Source organism: Chelonia mydas, chromosome 1, assembly GCF_015237465.2.
Source record: "Chelonia mydas isolate rCheMyd1 chromosome 1, rCheMyd1.pri.v2, whole genome shotgun sequence".
In the NCBI taxonomy this organism is placed as follows: Eukaryota; Metazoa; Chordata; order Testudines; family Cheloniidae; genus Chelonia; species Chelonia mydas.
This window is the reverse complement of record NC_057849.1, coordinates 283,706,620-283,725,371: the sequence shown is the minus strand read 5'-3', so window position 1 is coordinate 283,725,371 and position 18,752 is coordinate 283,706,620. Positions and strand designations below refer to the sequence as shown.

Here is an 18,752-nt window from a genome sequence, read left to right as displayed (position 1 = left end):
GGGGAAGCTTTCACCTGAGGCCCAGGCAACGTGATAGCTATAACAAAGTTAGGAGAGCCAGCTGTTCGGATTAACTGGTGAGTGGGATAGCAATATCCAAGTAGGTAATGCTTAGAAGTTTTAATGAAACTATGGGGGAAGTTGCATTCAGTGGTGTAACTGGGATCTCTAGTTTAGTTGTGCAAATGGGGCTTAAGTCATTAGAGCTGGCTGGAGAACAGCAATTCCACTGCACAGCAGTGGTTGAGATTTCAAAATCTGTTTTCATTCTGCATTGCAACAAAAACAAATATTTTCAAATGTTTTTGTGAAAACTGAATTATTGAAATGGTTAGCTTTGGATCAAAACCTGAGCTTTTTGATTCAGAAGGGAGTGTATTTGGGGGGGGCGGGGGGGCGGTGACACATGATGGTTAGAACAGTGGCCCAGGTTGGGAGAGACTTGTGTTCCAGTCCCTGCTTTTCAATGCAGTTTTTCATTCCAGATTACTCTGGATCAGGCAAAGCAGGGCCTTGAACCTGGGTCTCCCACAGCTCAGGCCAATACCCTATCACCAACCAGAGAATGAGTCTCTTACTTAACCTTCCTGATGAAAACTTCATAGAAACAGATCAGTCCCCACACAACCTTTTGGCTTTGAAACAGCATATTTTGTCAAAACTTCATTTAATCAAAAATGTTCTAATCTGACCTGAGCTGATAGTGATAAAAAACAATAACTTTAACATTGTTGATTTGAGCTCCATTCAGGCCCAGGGACATGGGGCTATGCCAAATAGAATGAAAATTTGTTCTGGTCTCTAAACACACCACAGTGGAGAGTATAAAACAAACTATTAACATGACTTGGTTATGTCTCTATTAAAAGAATTTAACCTATTCTAAAAATAACTTTAATGTCCTGATTCTGAAAAACAAACAAATCTATCTGCTCTCCAAAACAAGGGCTACAATATTAAGATGTCAACTCCTCTGCTGGGCAACCCTCCAAAACCACAGCATGTGTGGTTTTCTTCCAGTTGCAGATATGCATGGACTGAATGCAACTCAAACACATCACAGATCATCTCCATTCTTATGAGCAGGGTCTGCACTGTAATAAACAATATTCCAAACAAAATAAGAGGTCCAATTTTAGCTTTACCTGTCTGAACACTGTCCTTCTAAAACTCTTTGTTGTTGACAACTGGCTCCTCAGGGGGATATATAATATCCAGGTATGCAATACAGCAGGCAAATGCTGAATATACAGCTTCATTGTCATAGTTGCTAGCCTATATCAATCAAGTCAATGCATGCTGTACACTTAACACAACACTTATTGGCTTAATATGTTAAAGGAGAAGTTGAATATATTAAAAGGGAGGTTGAATACCGCACCAGGAGACTAGCTCAGCAAAATTTTAGATTATGTGACTGAACATTCAAACTCCCTGATGTTCTCCTGTATAGGACTTAGTTTCCTATACTTTAAAATCTTTTTATGGTGAGAAAGTAAAACCAAATCTCAACTTTACGCATGTTAATTCCATACACAGAACATGGACCTAAAGGTGACCATGTGTTCCTGGAAAGCAAGAACAGCCCTGTTTCCAGGCTCTCTCCCAGCTTCCCAATTGTTTTTTGCACATGCACCAGAGTGCTGTTCCAGCGTCTTGAGGATTTGATTGAAACTGGTTGTTAGAAGGAGCTGATGGGCAACTGAGCTAATGCACTGTGCAGGTCAAGGACCACTCTCCCACAACCAAGCCTGTCCCCCTTTAGTTCTGTCCACACAATCAAATGCACATAGTGAGATTCTGAGCAATGCATTGAGCTTAGCTACCCCAGTGCCCAAAGAACAAAGTCTGTGCATTCTAACAAACAATGCAAGAAACTAGTTTAATTAGGGGAAATTTGTCATATAGGTCAGTGTCATAATTACCTCTGTAAGCTTTTGGGGGCATGAACTGTTTTTGTTCTGTGTTTGTGTGGCACCTAGCACAATGGGGGACAGGTCTATGATGAGGTCACCTGGTGCTACAATAAATACGTTCACAATATTGTTATAGCATAGTTTGTGCTATTCTTCAGGAGTAGGAAGCTTGTGCTGTATAATCTATATTTTTTTCTAGATTTAAAGAACGTATAGCATGGAATTTTGCTGCTATTCTGCTGAATTATCACCAAGAATGCCCTCTCATATTGGGAGTCTACATCAGTCAGATGAAGTAAAATGTAAGGCATCTTGAACATGCCTATTAAAAGTAGTTATAGCTTTTGTTTTTAAAAGGGCCTTGAGTAAGAAATAGGTGAAATATCTGAAGAAAGGTGTGACGAAGTGGGACTGTTCTTAATGTTTCCTCCGAATATTGTGGGGGTGCCTCAGTTTCCCCTATGCAGTTCTTAAGTATCTAGGGGGTGGGGTAAGGGTGTATGATCGTTGCAGAGCCCTAGAGGGCAGGTGTGTGCAGGAGTCTGGACACAGAGAATGGCCGACACCCTGTTTCCTGGCAACTGATGGCCTGGGCCCTTCCCCCCTGCAAGGTGAGAGCTAAAGGGTTGGAGAACAAAGGAATCAGGTGACCTCCTGGCCCGAGAAAGGAACAAAGCCCAGAGGAGGAGGGGCTGGAGGGAGTTTCAATTTGGGGCTGGCTGGGACATGGAGTGAAGGGCAGACGTGGTTGTCTGGCTCACTGCCCCCCCCCCCCCCCAAAATGGACCTAGCTGAGGGGTCCTGTTCTCTGCACCTGCAAGCTCTGTTTTAGACCATGTTCCTGTCATCTAATAAACCTCTGTTTTACTGGCTGGCTGAGAGTCAAGTCTGACTGCGAAGTTGGGGTGCAGGACCCTCTGGCTTCCCCAGGAGCCCTGCCTGAGCGGACTCGCTGGGGGAAGCACACGGAGGGGCAGAGGATGCTGAATGCTCCGAGGTCAGACCCAGGAAGGTGGAAGCTGTGTGAGCTGTGTGTCCTGAAGACAGGCTGCTCACAGAAAGGCGACTGCCCCAGAGTTCTGACTGGTTTCATGGGGAGCAGTTCCAGAGTATCGCCCAGGGAGCTTTTGTTTTTAAAAGGGCCTTGAGTAAGAAATAGGTGAAATATCTGAAGAAAGGAGAAATCAGAAAAGTGAAAAAATGAAATCTGTGCTCACAGGTTCAGTGGATATTGCACAATGGAATTACAGTGGTAGCCAATGTATCTTCCATAAAGTAAAGACATTCTTTCCACAATGTGCTGATGTCTGCAAGTTTCTGTTTTGTGTTCATAAAATTATCTCAGCCACATTAGGTATTGCATTTTAGTGATGGGTACCAATGCAGAGTCTGTTTTCATAAAGTAAGCCAGCTGGCCCTAGATAGGGCAATTATCACTCATTTTTGGACTCACTGGGTTGTATCTAACATTACTGATAAGACCGTAGTACTTTCCCAAAAAAGCGGTTACATTTATGACTCATTCCAAGTTATGCTAGGGTCTCAGGGCATTATCCAGAAAGGGGACATGTAAAGTTTACTCCATGTCTGCCATCTCAAACAGGTATCAACTGATGCAAGAGGAAGTCTAATGTGCTCTGTGTAAAGTGCTGAACTCTGCGACCTTACATTTAGCTTCCGTGGACATTCTGTAGGAGGTCCATATACCATACATTGAATGTTTAATGTGCTTTCTCTCTCTAGTGGACCTGACAGATGATCTGTAATGGAGAAAAGAGAATGCTTGTTCTCTTTTTTGATATATGAAGGAAGCCTAAAAATTTGTTTTTCCTCAAAAAATAAATGCTTATTTACATTAGGAATTCAGGTCTTTTCTGGGGTGGAAAAAGACTGGTGAACTAATGAAAATGGCAGTATCCCAGACTCAAGGGAGGGAAAATTGTGCTATTAAAAGGGAAAGATTTTTAGTCTGACTGTTTAAAAGCTTTTTTGGATGTTTTGTTGACAAATTTTGGAGAAAGGAAGTAGTCTTGTTAAAAATTAATACACATTCCTTCAATTAACTTAAGAGCTCACACAAACACCTGAGACCTTCCAGAGATCCTCCACCAAACCCAGGAAAGATCAGACTTGAGATTTCTTAGATTGAAGAAAAACAAACAGAAATTTAAACATTTCAGGCCTTTTCAAACAGGCACAAAGGGCATAAGCCCATTTCAAGTCCTTTGTAGGTCACCTTTTCGAATTTCGGAGAAACTGGAGGGGTATAGTAAACCCCAATAATTAGTAATATGAGCATAAGCAAAATTCCTTTTAAGATCACTGGTAAATGTTTTGCTGTAAACGACACTGCAAAAATTGAAATTGTAGACATACCTCATCCCCATGCATATTAGCAATATACTTGAATTCTGGTATGCCAATGGTATGTTGGGTTGGAAACCTTCCCAGAACAAGAACCCACAGGTCTCTACCTTTAAGAGGGGAACAGGAAAAAAAATGTTAAGTGTCAAATGATACAAACTTTTAGACCAGCCTACCCTCTGTATAGCATAATATAGTAGATTTTTTTTAATAAACTTCAGAACTGTATTTTGTCTCCAAAGCCCAAGCTAAAAATGTACTGAGGTATTTGTGTATAATGTTCCAGTCTTCAAGTTAGACAGTTTTCTAAGATACTCTTTTAAATTTAAGTTTATTGAATGTGAGAAGAGAGCATCTGGGGGGAAAACACACACACACACATCTGCTACTAAGCAACAGGAAAACAAAAGAAAACAGTTTCCTCATGAACAGGCAAAATATTTCAACACCAAGTAAAATAGGAGCATCAACCTGCAAAATAAAATACAGTAATGAATTGTTGGTGAGACAGCTGGAGACACTGGAATAATTATAACAAAATTTCTCTGAGGTAAACAGGGATAAGAAATGAGTCAGAAAAATAAAGTTAACTATTATGTATTATCTATAGCAATAGCTTTTGTTGTTGATGGGGACCTGTCTTGCCACGTTTCCTCAGGGGAGTAGTCTCATTGCAGGATTAGGCCCTAGATTATCAAATTTAAATTGGCTGCCAAAATGTGATCAGATTTAGGAAGTGAAGTAGGATACTCTGCCACTATTCAAAACTACCATCTTATCTTTCATTGCAAGGGGAGAGTTAAAGGAAAAAATAGATTTGCTGAAATTAATCTTCCTAGCAGACCCTGGAACTACCCACAACCAAAGCACCCATTACTCTGTGTAAAATAAGCTAATGGATGGAGACAAGACTTGTCTTGTACGTGTAAATAAATGGACCTAGGAGGTGCCTGTTCTAATTAGCAGCATGTCAAAATTATCAACGTTAAAGAAAAACAAGAAGACTACACCTACTTTTTAAAAGGATAGTATATTGAAACATTACTAATCTGTAGCTATTCTATACAAAAGGATTGCACTATAGCAAAAATAAAGGTACATACTAACAGAAAACACTGCCTTACCTAGTGGATCTGTGGGCTTGCTTTTTCCAATCTTGCATATATCTTTGTTTAAACTTAATTTTTTTAAACCGAAAGCAGACCACATGTAATGGACCACTTTGATGTACATACACGTTTAGCCCGAAATCTGACTTCTTCAAGCTGATTGCATTCAAATAGCAAATATTTTTGTGACTAGTAGAGCTTCTGTTTTACCATATTAGAGCCATTTTACATTTGTGAATCTCCAAAACTGGTCTGCATGATTCATTTGAAGAAATCAAATAAGTTTATTCCATACTTTAAATACTTTGCTGATCAGTCCGTGAATTCTAATACCAAATACTCTGAGCCAACAATGGGTGATATTCACTCAATACCAAACTGCTTTGCAAACAGCAAGGCTTCTTTGGGAATATTTCAGTATACAATCTCCCCCACTCTCCTCTCCTCCTCACTCTATCCCCCAAAAAACCCTCCCCAACCCAATAAAAAACTAGAATTTGTCAAAATTTGCTACAGTGCATGTCTCAAAGTTCTAAATAGTTTTATAGATTGTACCCTCTGTTTAATTATGAGGTGCCCAGGCCCAGAGTAATCCTGATTCTTTAGAGTAAGGAATAGGACTGTATTCCCTCAAATATCCACATCGGTCACTTGAATGTTGGCACAAATGCCAGTTACTATACCTGTACCAAGTAAGTTCTTCAATGCATAACAGGCATAAAAATTGCTTGCATGTAGTACAATCTCTGCAACATGATTTTTTTGATTCAGATTTGTTTTAAAACACAACTATCGTGTAATATTCAATGCTATCACTAAGCACTGGTTGTCGATGGGAACAGAACACTATAGTTACATAGGGTATGTTTATACTACGAAATTAGGCTGACTTTATAGAAGGTGATTTTTAGAAATCGATTTTATACAGTCGGTTGTGTATGTCCCCACTAAGTGCATTAAGTCAGCGGAGTGCGTCCTCACTACTGTGGCTAACATCGACTCACGGAGTGGTGCACTGTGGGAAGCTAGCCCACAGTTCCCGCAGTCTCCGGTGCCCATTGGCATTCTGGGTTACGCTCCCAATGCCTGATGGGACAAAACATTGTTGCGGGTGGTTTTGGGTACATGTCGTCAGTCTCCCCTCCATCCCTCGCACCCTCCCTCGCTCCCTCCGTGAAAGCAACTGCAGACAATCATTTTGTGCCTTTTTTCCTGGGTTACCCACGCAGACGCCATAGCACGGCAAGCATGGAGCCTGCTCAGCTCACTGCTGCTATTGCGAGCATTGTAAACACCTTGCGCATTATACTGCACTATGTGCAGAACCTGGCTAATAGACGGAAGCACGAGGACGATTGTGAGGAGGACATGGACACAGACGTTCCTGAAAGCATGGGATGTGGCAATTGGGACATCATGGCGGTAGTGGGGCTGGTTGATATAATGGAACGCCAATTCTGGGCCCAGAAAACAAGCATATACTGGTGGGACTGCATAGTCTTGTGGGTATGGAATGATTACCAGTGGCTGCGAAACTTTCGCATGTGTAAGGCCACTTTCCTGGAACTCTGAGTTGCTTTCCCCCACCCTGAAGTGCAGGAATAGCAATATGAGAGCTGCCCTGATATCTGAGAAGGAAGTGGCGATAGCCCTGTGGAAGCTTGTTACGCCTGACTGCTACTGGTCAGTCGGAAATCAATTTGGAGTGGGTAAATCTACTGTGGGGACTGCTGTGATTCAAGTAGCCAGTGCAATCACTAACATGTTGCTATCAAGGGTAGTGACTCTGGGAAATGTGCAGGTCGTAGTGGATGGCTTTGCTGCAATGGGTTTCCCTAACTGTGGTGGGGCGATAGACGGAACGTATATCCCTATTTTGGCACCGGATCACCTTGCAAACCAGTACATAAACTGCAAGGGGTACTTCTCAATGGTGTTGCAAGTACTGGTGGATCACAAGGGACATTTCACCAACATCAACGTGGGATGGCTGGGAAAGGTGCATGACATCTTTAGAAACTCCGGGCTGTTTGAGCAGCTTCAAGAAGGGACTTACTTACCAGACCAGAAAATTACTGTTGGGGATGTTGAAATGCCAATAGTTATCCTTGGAGACTCGGCCTACCCCTTGCTCTCATGGCTTATGAAGCCATACACCGGCAGCCCGGACAGTAGTAAGGAGCAGTTCAACTATAGGCTGAGCAAGTGCAGAATGGTGGTAAAAAGTGCCTTTGGACATTTAAAAGCTCGCTAGTGCTGTTTGCTGACTAGGTTAGACCTCAAGCAACCAATATTCCCATTGTTATTACTGCTTGCTGTGTGCTCCATAATATCTGTGAGAGTAAGGGGGGAGACGTTTATGGCAGGGTGGGAGGTTGAGGCAAATCGCCTGGCTGCCAATTTTGAACAGCCAGACACTAGGGCGATTAGAAGAGCACAGGTAGGCGCGCTGCGCATTAGAGAGGCTTTGAAAACCAGTTTCATGACTGTCCAGGCTACGGTGTGAAAGTTGTGTGTGTTTCTACTTGATGCAAACCCGCCCCCTTTGTTGATTTTAATTCCCTGTAAGCCAACAACCCTCCCGCCTTCGATCACACCTGGCAAAGGAAATAAAGTCACTATTGTTTTGAAACCATGCATTCTTTCTTTATTAATTAAAAAAAAAGGGGGAGATAACTGATAAGGTAGCCCGGGTGGGGTAGGGTCAGGTGGAGGGAAGGACAAGGGCACATTGCTTATTGTAGCCACACTACAAATCAAAACTGTTTGAATGACAGCCTTCTGTTGCTTGGGACATCCTCTGGAGTGGAGTGGCTGGGTGCCCAGAGCATTGCCCCCCCCAGCATTCTTGGACGTCTGGGTGAGGAGGATGTGGAACTTGGGGAGGAGGGCAGGCTGTTGTACAGTGGATGCAGAGGTGGTCTGTGCTCTTGTTGGCTTTCCTGCAGCTCCACCAGACGCCTGAGCACGTCCGTTTGCTCCCCCATTAGCTCAGCATCACCTCCTGCCTCTGCTCTTCACACTCACTTAATGATTTCCTGGACTCTGCCACTGAATGCCTCCATGCTTTCAGCTGTGCCCTATCAGTGCGGGAGGACTGCATATGAGCTCGGAAAACATGTCATCGCGAGTGCGTTTTTTTCGCCTTCTAATCTGTGATAACCTCAGGGATGGAGATGATAGGGGGAGCATAGAAACATTTGCACCTGCAGGGGGATAAAAAGGGAGAGTAAAATTTAAGATGATACATTTCTGAGAACAAAAGGGAGACTCTTTCACAGTGAATCAAGCAATTCACAGAAGACAGCACATGCGCTTTAGGTACAAACAGCATTTTGCCTTTTATATTGAGCGCCTGCCAGTATGGTGACACATCACACACGGCTGGGCAACAGAATTCGGTTTCCAGGCAGCCATGGTAAGCCAAAGGGTACACGGGTTTGGCTTCTAACGCCTTCATAACATGTGGGAATGTTTTCAAACTGCAGCATCCTCCTTTCCCATAGCAAGCAATGCCGGTTGGGTTTGCCATTTAAAAGGAGGGGCTGCGGTTTTCGGGTGGATGTGCAGCACACATCTCCCCCCACCCCTCTGCATGGCTATTTGGGATGATCCCTTCACCCCTCCCCCTGCCGCGTGGCTATGGGATGATCCCTTTTAGCCAAGCGCAAACAGTCCAGCATGAATGGGGTCCTTTTATTGTTCCCTTACAAAAATTTCCCTATTTCAACCAGGTGACCATAAATGATATCACTCTCCTGCGGCTAACACAGAAAGATAAAGACCAAATGTTGCTTGAATGCGACCAAAACCCAGGACCAGTCGCTGCCATGCTTTGTGCGGCAATGATTCCAGACTACTTGCTACTGGCTTGGCGTGGTAAAGTGTCCTACCGTGGAGGACGAAATAAGGCAGCCCTCCCCAGAAACCTTCTGCAAAGGCTTTCAGAGTACCTCCAGGAGAGCTTCACGGAGATGTCCCTGGAGGATTTCCGCTCCATCCCCAAACATGTTAACAGACTTTTCCAGTAGCTGTACTGGCCGTGAATGCATCCCAAGTCTTCAGGGCAAATCAAACATTAAACACTATTGCTTTTAAACCCTATACTGTTATTACAAATGTGCACTCACCAGAGGCCTTCTCCGCCTTCAGGGTCAGGGATCTCGCCTTGGGAGGGTATTGGCTCCAGGGTGATGAAAAGGTCCTGGCTGCTGGGGAGAATGGATTCACTGCTTGCCGGCTGCGCATTCTCCTCCTCCTCCTCCTCCTCTTCCTCATCCACAAAATCCTCCTCCGTGTTGCGTGAGACTCCCCCCTTGCAGGTGTCCTCCTGACAGTGGTGGGGTAGTGGTAGGGTCCCCCCCTAGAATGCCATGCAGCTGATCATAGAAGCGGCATGTATAGGGCTCTGACCCAGAGCGACCATTTGCCTCCTTTGTCTTTTGGTAGGCTTGCCTGAGCTCCTTGACCTTCACGTGGCACTGCTGTGTGTCCCTGTTGTAGCCTCTGTCCATCATGCCCTGTGCAATTTTGGCATATATATATATATTTTTTATATATAAGCATTTCTTCTTTTTGATCGGAGTTCGGCCTACACAGATTCTTTTCCCCATACAGCAATCAGATCCAGTGTCTCCCGTTCGCTCCATGCTGGAGCTCGTTTGCGATTGTGGGGGGACCGCATGGTCACCTGTGCTGCTGAGCTCGCCACGCTGACCAAACAGGAAATGAAATTCAAAAGTTCCCAGGGCTTTTCCTGTGTACCTGGCTAGTGCATCGGAGTTGAAAGTGCTGTCCAGAGGGGTCACATTGGAGCACTCTGGGATAGTTCCCGGAAGCCAATAATGTCGATTTGCGTCTGCACTACCCCAAATTCAACCCAGCAAGGTCAATTTTAGTGCTACTCCCCTCGCTGGGGAGGAGTACAGAAGTCAATTTAAGAGCCCTTTAGGTTGACGGAATGGGGTTGCTTGTGTAGACGCATTCATTATAAAATTGACCTAACGCGGCTAAATTCAACCTAACCCTGTAGTGTAGACCAGGGCATAGAAAAGGCGAGTTAAGGCTGAACAGGATCTCCTTGTTATGTATAACAAAAAGTCTTGTATCTCTACTTTAATCAGTCTGTTTACTTAGTTCTGTTTCTGGGATTGCAAGTTGCTAAGAAAACCCGACAACGTACTTTTACAAGTGAACAGCTTTTAAATGTACATGTGATGTGTCTAACAATACATAGTAGGAGTTGTAATCTATTGTCCTTTTTTGTGAGAAGTGTGAAATTGCTGTGTGATTAGTACAGAGAAATTGCTAAGGGCAAGAGTTACCACCATATTAATTTTTTTTATTTACTCAGGTTTGAAATTTAGTGATCAAATGCTGCCAAGCGAAGACTGCTTACATTAAGAACAAATGAGTTTTTGATGCGATCTGCACTGGCCAGGGAACAGGATTAGAGTGAGCTTGAGCAGAGCACTTCATAATGAGAATTAACGAATGGATTAACATGAAGTTTAATGTTACTTCATGGGTAACACAGCAATGCATCTGCACTGCACTGTGTGTCCTGGATTCCTTGGAGTTAAATGAACTAAAACTACAGATACCTCAAACATCACAGATCCATGACAGACAACTTCAGTGCCCTAATGAATAGTTAACAAAGCTCTCTGGGAAAGACACTCTTTATTCCCTGTACACAGCCACGCTGTTGGCACTCAACAATATCGAGAACAACCTGTTTTGTTAAAACAGGAAACACTACATTCAAGATATCATCGCAAGTATGTTGGAGTTATGAATTCAGTCACTGTTTAGCCTTATTTAGCAGAATTTTGTGACAATGACATGAGAAATGTTTTTAAATTGGAATTTAAAAAGTCTGATCCATACGAACATTGTCCTAAATAACTAAATGAATCAGAAACAACAACATTTTAATTTGAACAGCTGCTCTCAGATTCTGTCATTGAAATGGGAAACAAGATCTCACATCCTTCATGGAGTATTCATGACAATCTTTTAGCAAAGACAACTTGTCTTTAACAACTTCTACAGCAACTAAAATCTAAGCACCATGGCTGCCTATAACAAATGATATAACACAGCTCTTTGTCACACTCAGAGACACATTCTAGTGTCCTTTGTTTCTCTGGTTTTGAGATATCAGTCTGAAGTTAGTGTGTATCAAAGTGAGCTTTGTACTTTAACCTAGTTTTGGGCTGCCAAGATTGGAAAGCACAACTGGCAAATTACTACCACATCCAGTCGATTCTTTATAAATATACAATCCATTGTGGTCTGAGGTTGTACCAGGAGTATCCCTGTGACTAGATGAGAGCACATGTGAAAGAATCCATTAGCTATGTTTAAAGTTCCTAGGTATGTTACCCTCGGATTACCTTTATTTAAGTAGATCCATCTCTCTAGACACCCATAAACAAACTAACAGTTATGAATGAGTACACAAGTCCCTCAAGGCCCAGTGGGCTGGTGTGGAGGGTTGATGAGAGGATTAGCGAATGACACTATAGCCCAGATTTCTAGAGCAGTCGTTCTCAACCGGGGCATGCGTACCTCTGGGGATACACAATGGTCTTGCATGGGGTGCATCAACTCATCTAGATATTTGCCTAGTTTTACAACAGGCTACATAAAAAGCACTAGCGAAATCAGTACAAACTAAAATTTCATACAGACAATGACTTGTTTATATGGCTCTATATACTATACACTGAAATGTAAGTACAATATTTATATTCCAACTGATTTATAATGATATGGTAAAAATGAGAAAGTAAGCAATTTTTTGGTAGTAGTGTGCTGTGATACTTTTGGTTTTTTTGTGTCTGATTTTGTAAGCAAGTTGTTTTTAAGTGAGGTGAAACTTGGGTGGAAAGGTTGAGGGCCACTGTTCTAGGGACTGCAACCTGATCTCCCTTTTCAGGAAAGCAATTTTCTCTTAAAAATAACTTCTGGTGCAAAGGTTAGTGTCCATCACAGACCTGGTTGAGCTCTCCCTGATGGATATTTACCAGGCTGCTCTGGCTGTATCCAAACACTGAATCTATGTGCTTCCACGATCCCCCTAGACCTCAGAAGGCTTCAGCCACAGCCTGTGGCCTCTCAGGCACATGCCTATCTGATACCACTTCCAAGGAATGGCACCCCACAGTCCAACTGCCCTAAGCCTCCGAAGACACCCCACTCACTCAAGAACACCCTCTCCAGAGCTTGACCTGGGTATTCTGGTTTAGTTTTAACACTTCTTCAGGGATGCGTAGTTAAAGCAAGAACACAGAGATTCTGCAAAAAGAATTCTAAACCAATCACACTTTACTCATAGAAAAGCCAAGGAACTATACATGGAAAGACAACAAAACCTGCATGCAAATCCCTGCCTCAGTTTCCTCACCATTCCAACAGTCCTTTGGGATTTGGTCAGTGTCTGTTCAGAGACTGCAAGATTCTGCCCTGCCACACCCATTCCTCCTGTTTAATCCTGTCTTCTTGTTCTGGTCATTGAGAGACCTTGTCCTTTTATAGTTTCTAATCCCCTCTGGCAAGTGATATGCCTGGTCAGCCTCAGTTCCCCCATCAGGTGATCTGTTGCTTTGTTACCAGCCCACTTGGAAGAGCTAGTTTCTGTTACCCGAAATTGGGCCAGTGCCCAAATTCAGGTAACAGTTTCCTTTGGCAATGGCCAGCTCTTCTGCCCAGATCCAGGGGTGCCATTTAGGGAGGTTTTGGGGGGTGGCGTGGAAGGAGAGGAACTGCCTCCCCCCAAAATTTTCCATATGGGTGAAGTTTGCAGCAGGAGGGAAGATGCAGCCATGCTCTACTGCCATCTGCATCCGCTGCGCTGCCCCACCCCTGCCATGGAGCGCTGCTTGGGACCGAGAGCCTGATCTGCTGGGCAGGGGCTGATGTCAGGGTGTCCCCCTCCCACCGCCCATTGTGTCCCTGGGTGGGCAGAGCATGCCTCTTGCCCCAGCCCCTGGAGTAGGGTTGCTATGCATCTGGTTTTCAGCTGGAACACCTCGTCAAAAAGGGACCTTGGCGGCTACAGTCAGCAGTGCTGACCGGGTCACTAAAAGTCCGGTCAGCGGTGCAGCAGGGCTAAGCAGGCTCCCTGCCTGCCCTGACTCCGCGCAGCTCCCTGGAAGCAGCCGGCATGTCTAGCTCTTAGGTGCAGGGGCGGCCCAGCCAATGGGAGCTCCGGGGGCGATGCCTGCAGGCATGAGCAATGCACAGATCCCCCTGGCCCGTCAGCCTAGGAGCCATACATGACAGCCACTTCCGGGAGCCCGTAAGCTCCGACCAACCAGAGCCTGCACCCCCTCCTGCCCCCAATCCACTGTCCCAGCCCCCTTCTGCACCCCAAGCCCCTCATCCCTGGCCCCACCCCAGAGCCTGCACCCCCAGCTGGAGTCCTCACCCTCTCACACACCCCAACCCTCTGCCCCAGCCCAGAGCCCCCTCACGCACCCTGAACCCCTCATTTCTGACCCCACCCACAGAGCCCGCACCCTGAGCCGGAGCCCTCACTCCCCCACACACTCCCAGCCCCAGCCCTGAACCCCCTCCTACACCCCAAACCCCTCATCCTCAGCCCCACCCCAGAGCCTGCACCCCCAGCCAGAGCCCTCACCCCCTCCCAAACCCCAACTCCCTGCTCTAGCCCGGTGAAGATGAGCAAGTGAGTGAGGGTTGGGGAGAGTGAGCGACAGAGGGAGGGGGGATGGAGGGACCGGGGGTGAGGCAAGGGTGTTCGGTTTTCTGCAATCAGAAAGTTGGAATCCCTACCTCAGAGCTGCCCCCACTGTGTCACAGAGAGACTGAGTGCATGGCTGGTCCCTCAGTAGGAGGGCCCCCTCAGACACAGCCCCTCCGTGCATCCTGAGCTACACCCCTCCCAAGTCCCGGCACACAGCACCTAGCTACCCCCTGCCTGGACACTGAGCTACACCCCTCCCCGCACACAGCCCCTCCCTGCAGCCTGAGCCACACCCCCTGCCTGCACCCTGAGTGGTTTTCAAACTTTTTGAGCTGAACGCCCCCTTTGCATTATAATTTTTGTTTGTGCCCCTCCCCCCACATCTGCAAAAAAACTAGTTTTCAGGTGCCTAAGTAGCCCCTGGAATCACGATTAAAGTTGCCTCCCCCAAATTTGAAATGGTACCCCTGCCCGTATCCACAAAGGAACTTAGGTGTTACAACACTGAGCATCACAACACCTAACTTTTAGGCGCTTAGCCTTGGTCTACACTAGGAGTTGAGATTGAATTTAGCAGCATTAAATTGATTTAACCCTGCACCCGTCCACACAACGAAGCCCTTCTTTTTGACTTAAAGTGTTCTTAAAATCGATTTCCTTCCTCCACCCCCGACAAGGGGATTAGCGCTGAAATCAGCCTTGCTGGGTCAAATTTGGGGTACTGTGGACACAATTAGACAGTATTGGCCTCCAGGAGCTATCCCAGAGTGCTCCATTGTGACCGCTCTGGACAGCACTCTCAACTCAGACGCACTGGCCAGGTAGACAGGAAAAGGCCCGTGAACTTTTGAATTTCCATTTCCTGTTTGGCCAGCGTGGCAAGCTGCAGGTGACCATGCAGAGCTCATCAGCAGAGGTGACCATGATGGAGTCCCAGAATCGCAAAAGAGCTCCAGCATGGACCGAATGGGAGTTACGGGATCTGATCACTGTATGGGGAGAGGAATCCGTGCTATCAGAACTATGTTCCAGTTTTTGAAATGCCAAAACATTTGTCAAAATCTCCCAGGGCATGAAGGACAGAGGCCATAACAGGGACCCAAAGCAGTGCCGCGTGAAACTTAAGGAGCTGAGGCAAGCCTACCAGAAAACCAGAGAGGCGAACGGCCGCTCCGGGTCAGAGCCCAAAACATGCTGCTTCTATGATGAGCTGCATGCCATTTTAGGGGGTTCAGCACCACTACCCCAGCCGTGTTGTTTGACTCCTTCAATGGCGATGGAGGCAACACGGAAGCAGGTTTTGGGGATGAGGAAGATGATGATGATGATGAGGTTGTAGATAGCTCACAGCAAGCAAGCGGAGAAACCAGTTTTCCCAACAGCCAGGAACTGTTTCTCACCCTGGACCTGGAGCCAGTCCCCACGAATCCACCCAAGGCTGCCTCCTGGACCCACTTGGAGGAGAAAGGACCTCTGGTGAGTGTACCTTTTAAAATACTATAAATGGTTTAAAAGCAAGCATGTTTAATGATTAATTTGCCCTGGCATTTGCAGCTCTCCTGGATGTACTCCCAAAGCCCTTGCAAAAGGTTTCTGGGGAGGGCAGCCTTATTCCGTCCACCATGGTAGGACACTTTACCACTCCAGGCCAGTAGCACATACTCAGGATACATTGTAGAACATAGCATTGCAGTGTATGTTTGCTGGCGTTCAAACAACATCAGTTCTTTATCTCTCTGTATTATCCTCAGGAGAGTGATATCATTCGTGGTCACCTGGTTGAAATAGGGTGCTTTTCTTCAGGGGACATTCAGAGGTGCCCGTTCCTGCTGGGCTGTTTGCCTGTGGCTGAACAGAAATGTTCCCCGCTGTTAGCCATGGGGAGGGGGGAGGGATGAGGGGCTAGCCACGCGGTGGGGGGAGGCAAAATGCAACCTTGGAACAAAAGTACATGTGCTATGTATGTAATGTTAACAGCAAGGTTTACCGTGAAAGAGTGTACCCATTGTTCTGTAAAATGTGTCTTTTTAAATACCACTGTCCCTTTTTTTTTCTCCACCAGCTGCATATGTTTCAAGGATCACAGGATCTTCTCCTTCCCAGAGGCTAGCGAAGATTAGAAAGAAAAAAAAAAATGCACTCGAGATGAAATGTTCTCCGAGCTCATGCTGTCCTCCCACACTGACAGAGCACAGATGAATGCATGGAGGCAGACAATGTCAGAGTGCAGGAAAACACAAAATGACCGGGAGGAGAGGTGGCAGGCTGAGGAGAAGGCTGAAGTTGAAAGGTGGCGGCAGTGTGATGAGAGGAGGCAGGATTCAATGCTGAGGCTGCTGGAGGATCAAACTAATATGCTCCAGCGTATGGTTGAGCTGCAGGAAAGGCAGCTGGAGCACAGACGGCCGCTACAGCCCCTGTGTAACCAACCACCCTCCTCCCCAAGTTCCATAGCCTCCTCACCCAGGCCCAAGAAGGCAGTGGGGGGGCCTCCGGCCACCCAGCCACTCCACCCCAGAGGATTGCCCAAGCAACAGAAGGCTGGCATTCAATAAGTTTTAAAGTTTTAAACTTTTAAAGTGCTGTGTGGCCTTGTCCTTCCCTCCTCCACCACCCCTCCTGGTGCTTCTCTCCTCCACCACCCCTCCTGGGCTACCTTGGTAATTATCCCCCTATTTGTGTGATGAATTAATAAAGAATGCATAAATGTGAAGCAACAATAACTTTATTGCCTCTGCAAGCAGTGATCGAAGGGAAGAGGGGAGGGTGGTTAGCTTACAGGAAAGTAGAGTGAACCAAGGGGTGGGGGGTTTCATCAAGGAGAAACAAACAGAACTTTCACACCATAGCCTGGCCAGTCATGAAACTGGTTTTCAAAGCTTCTCTGATGCGCACCGCGCACTCCTGTGCTCTTCTAACCGCCCTGGTGTCTGGCTGCGCGTAACCAGCAGCCAGGCAATTTGCCTCAACCTCCCACCCCACCATAAACGTCTCCCCCTTACTCTCACAGATATTGTGGAGTGCACAGCAAGCAGTAATAACAGTGGGAATATTGGTTTCACTGAGGTCTAACCGACTCAGTAAACTGCACCAGCACACTTCTAAACATCCAAAGGCACATTCTACCACCATTCTGCACTTGCTCAGCCTGAAGTTGAACAGCTCCTGACTACTGTCCAGGCTGCCTGTGTATGGCTTCATGAACCATGGCATTAAGGGGTAGACTGGGTCCCCAAGGACAACTATAGGCATTTCAACATCCCCAATGGTTATTTTCTAGTCTGGGAATAAAGTCCCTTCCTGCAGCTTTTGAAACAGACCAGAGTTCCTGAAGATGCGAGCGTCATGTACCTTTCCCGGCCATCCCACGTTGATGTTGGTGAAACGTCCCTTGTGATCCACCAGAGCTTGCAGCACTATTGAAAAATACCCCTTGCGGTTTATGTATTCGCCTGCTTGGTGCTCCAGTGCCAAGATAGGGATATGGGTTCCGTCTATGGCCCCACCTCAGTTAGGGAATCCCATTGCAGCAAAGCCATCCACTATGACCTGCACATTTCCCAGGGTCACTACCCTTGATATCAGCAGATCTTTGATTGCGTGGGCTACTTGCATCACAGCAGCCCCAACAGTAGATTTGCCCACTCTAAATTGATTCCCGACTGACCGGTAGCTGTCTGGTATTGCAAGCTTCCACAGGGCTATTGCCACTCTCTTCTCAACTGTGCGGGCTGCTCTCATCTTGGTATTGTTGCGCCTCAGGACAGGGGAAAGCAAGTCACAAAATTCCATGAAAGTGCCCTTACGCATGCGAAAGTTTTGCAGCCGCTGGGAATCGTCCCAGACCTGCAACACTATGCGGTCCCACCAGTCTGTGCTTGTTTCCCGAGCCCAGAATCGGCGTTGCACCACATGAGCCTGCCCCATTAGCACCATGATGCCCACATTGCCAGGGACCGTGCTTTGAGAGAAGTCTGTGTCCATGTCCTCATCACTCTCATCACCGTGCTGATGTCGCCTACTCGCTCGGTTTCGCTTTGCCAGGTTCTGGTGCTGCATATACTGCTGGATAATGCGTGTGGTGTTTAATGTGCTCCTAATTGCCAAAGTGATCTGAGCGGGCTCCATGCTTGCTGTGATATGATGTCTGCACAGAAAAAAGGCATGAAACGATTGTCTGCCGTTGCTCTGACGGAGGGAGGGGCGACTGACGACATGGCTTACAGGGTTGGCTTACAGGGAATTAAAATAAAAAAAGGGGGTGGGTTTGTGAGAAACAAAATGGCCCCCTCAAGGATAGAACTCAAAACCTCAAGGACAGAACTCAAAACTGGGTTTAGCATGCCGTTGATTTCACAGAGGGAGGGAGGAGAAAATGAATACAAAACAAATCTGGTCTATTTCTTGTTTTAATCCACTTCATCTATCTTTATACATCTTGCTGGCAGCAGACTGTGCAGTACGACTGCTAGCCATCATCATCTCCTGGGTGCTCGGCAGAAGACAGTGCAGTATGACTGCTGACCATCGTCTTCTGCTGGCTGCTGATTAAAAGACAGTGCACTGCCGGTAGAACTGAACTGCCATGAAACGAAACTTAAAAGGGGAAATGAATTGGCTGAATCACTCCCATGTTTGCCCAGGCGCCCC

General features: G+C 46.1%; 1 protein-coding gene across 1 annotated transcript in view; it reads right to left on the bottom strand.

The window, feature by feature from the left end:
* The window catches only part of CPM (carboxypeptidase M), a 66,813-nt gene that overhangs the window by 25,665 nt on the left and 22,396 nt on the right, over positions 1-18,752 (bottom strand). Inside the window, exon 3 of the mRNA XM_037886857.2 lies at positions 4,293-4,390. Within this exon, the coding sequence (XP_037742785.1) occupies positions 4,293-4,390 (98 nt within the window). The remainder of the gene's footprint in view (positions 1-4,292; positions 4,391-18,752) is intronic.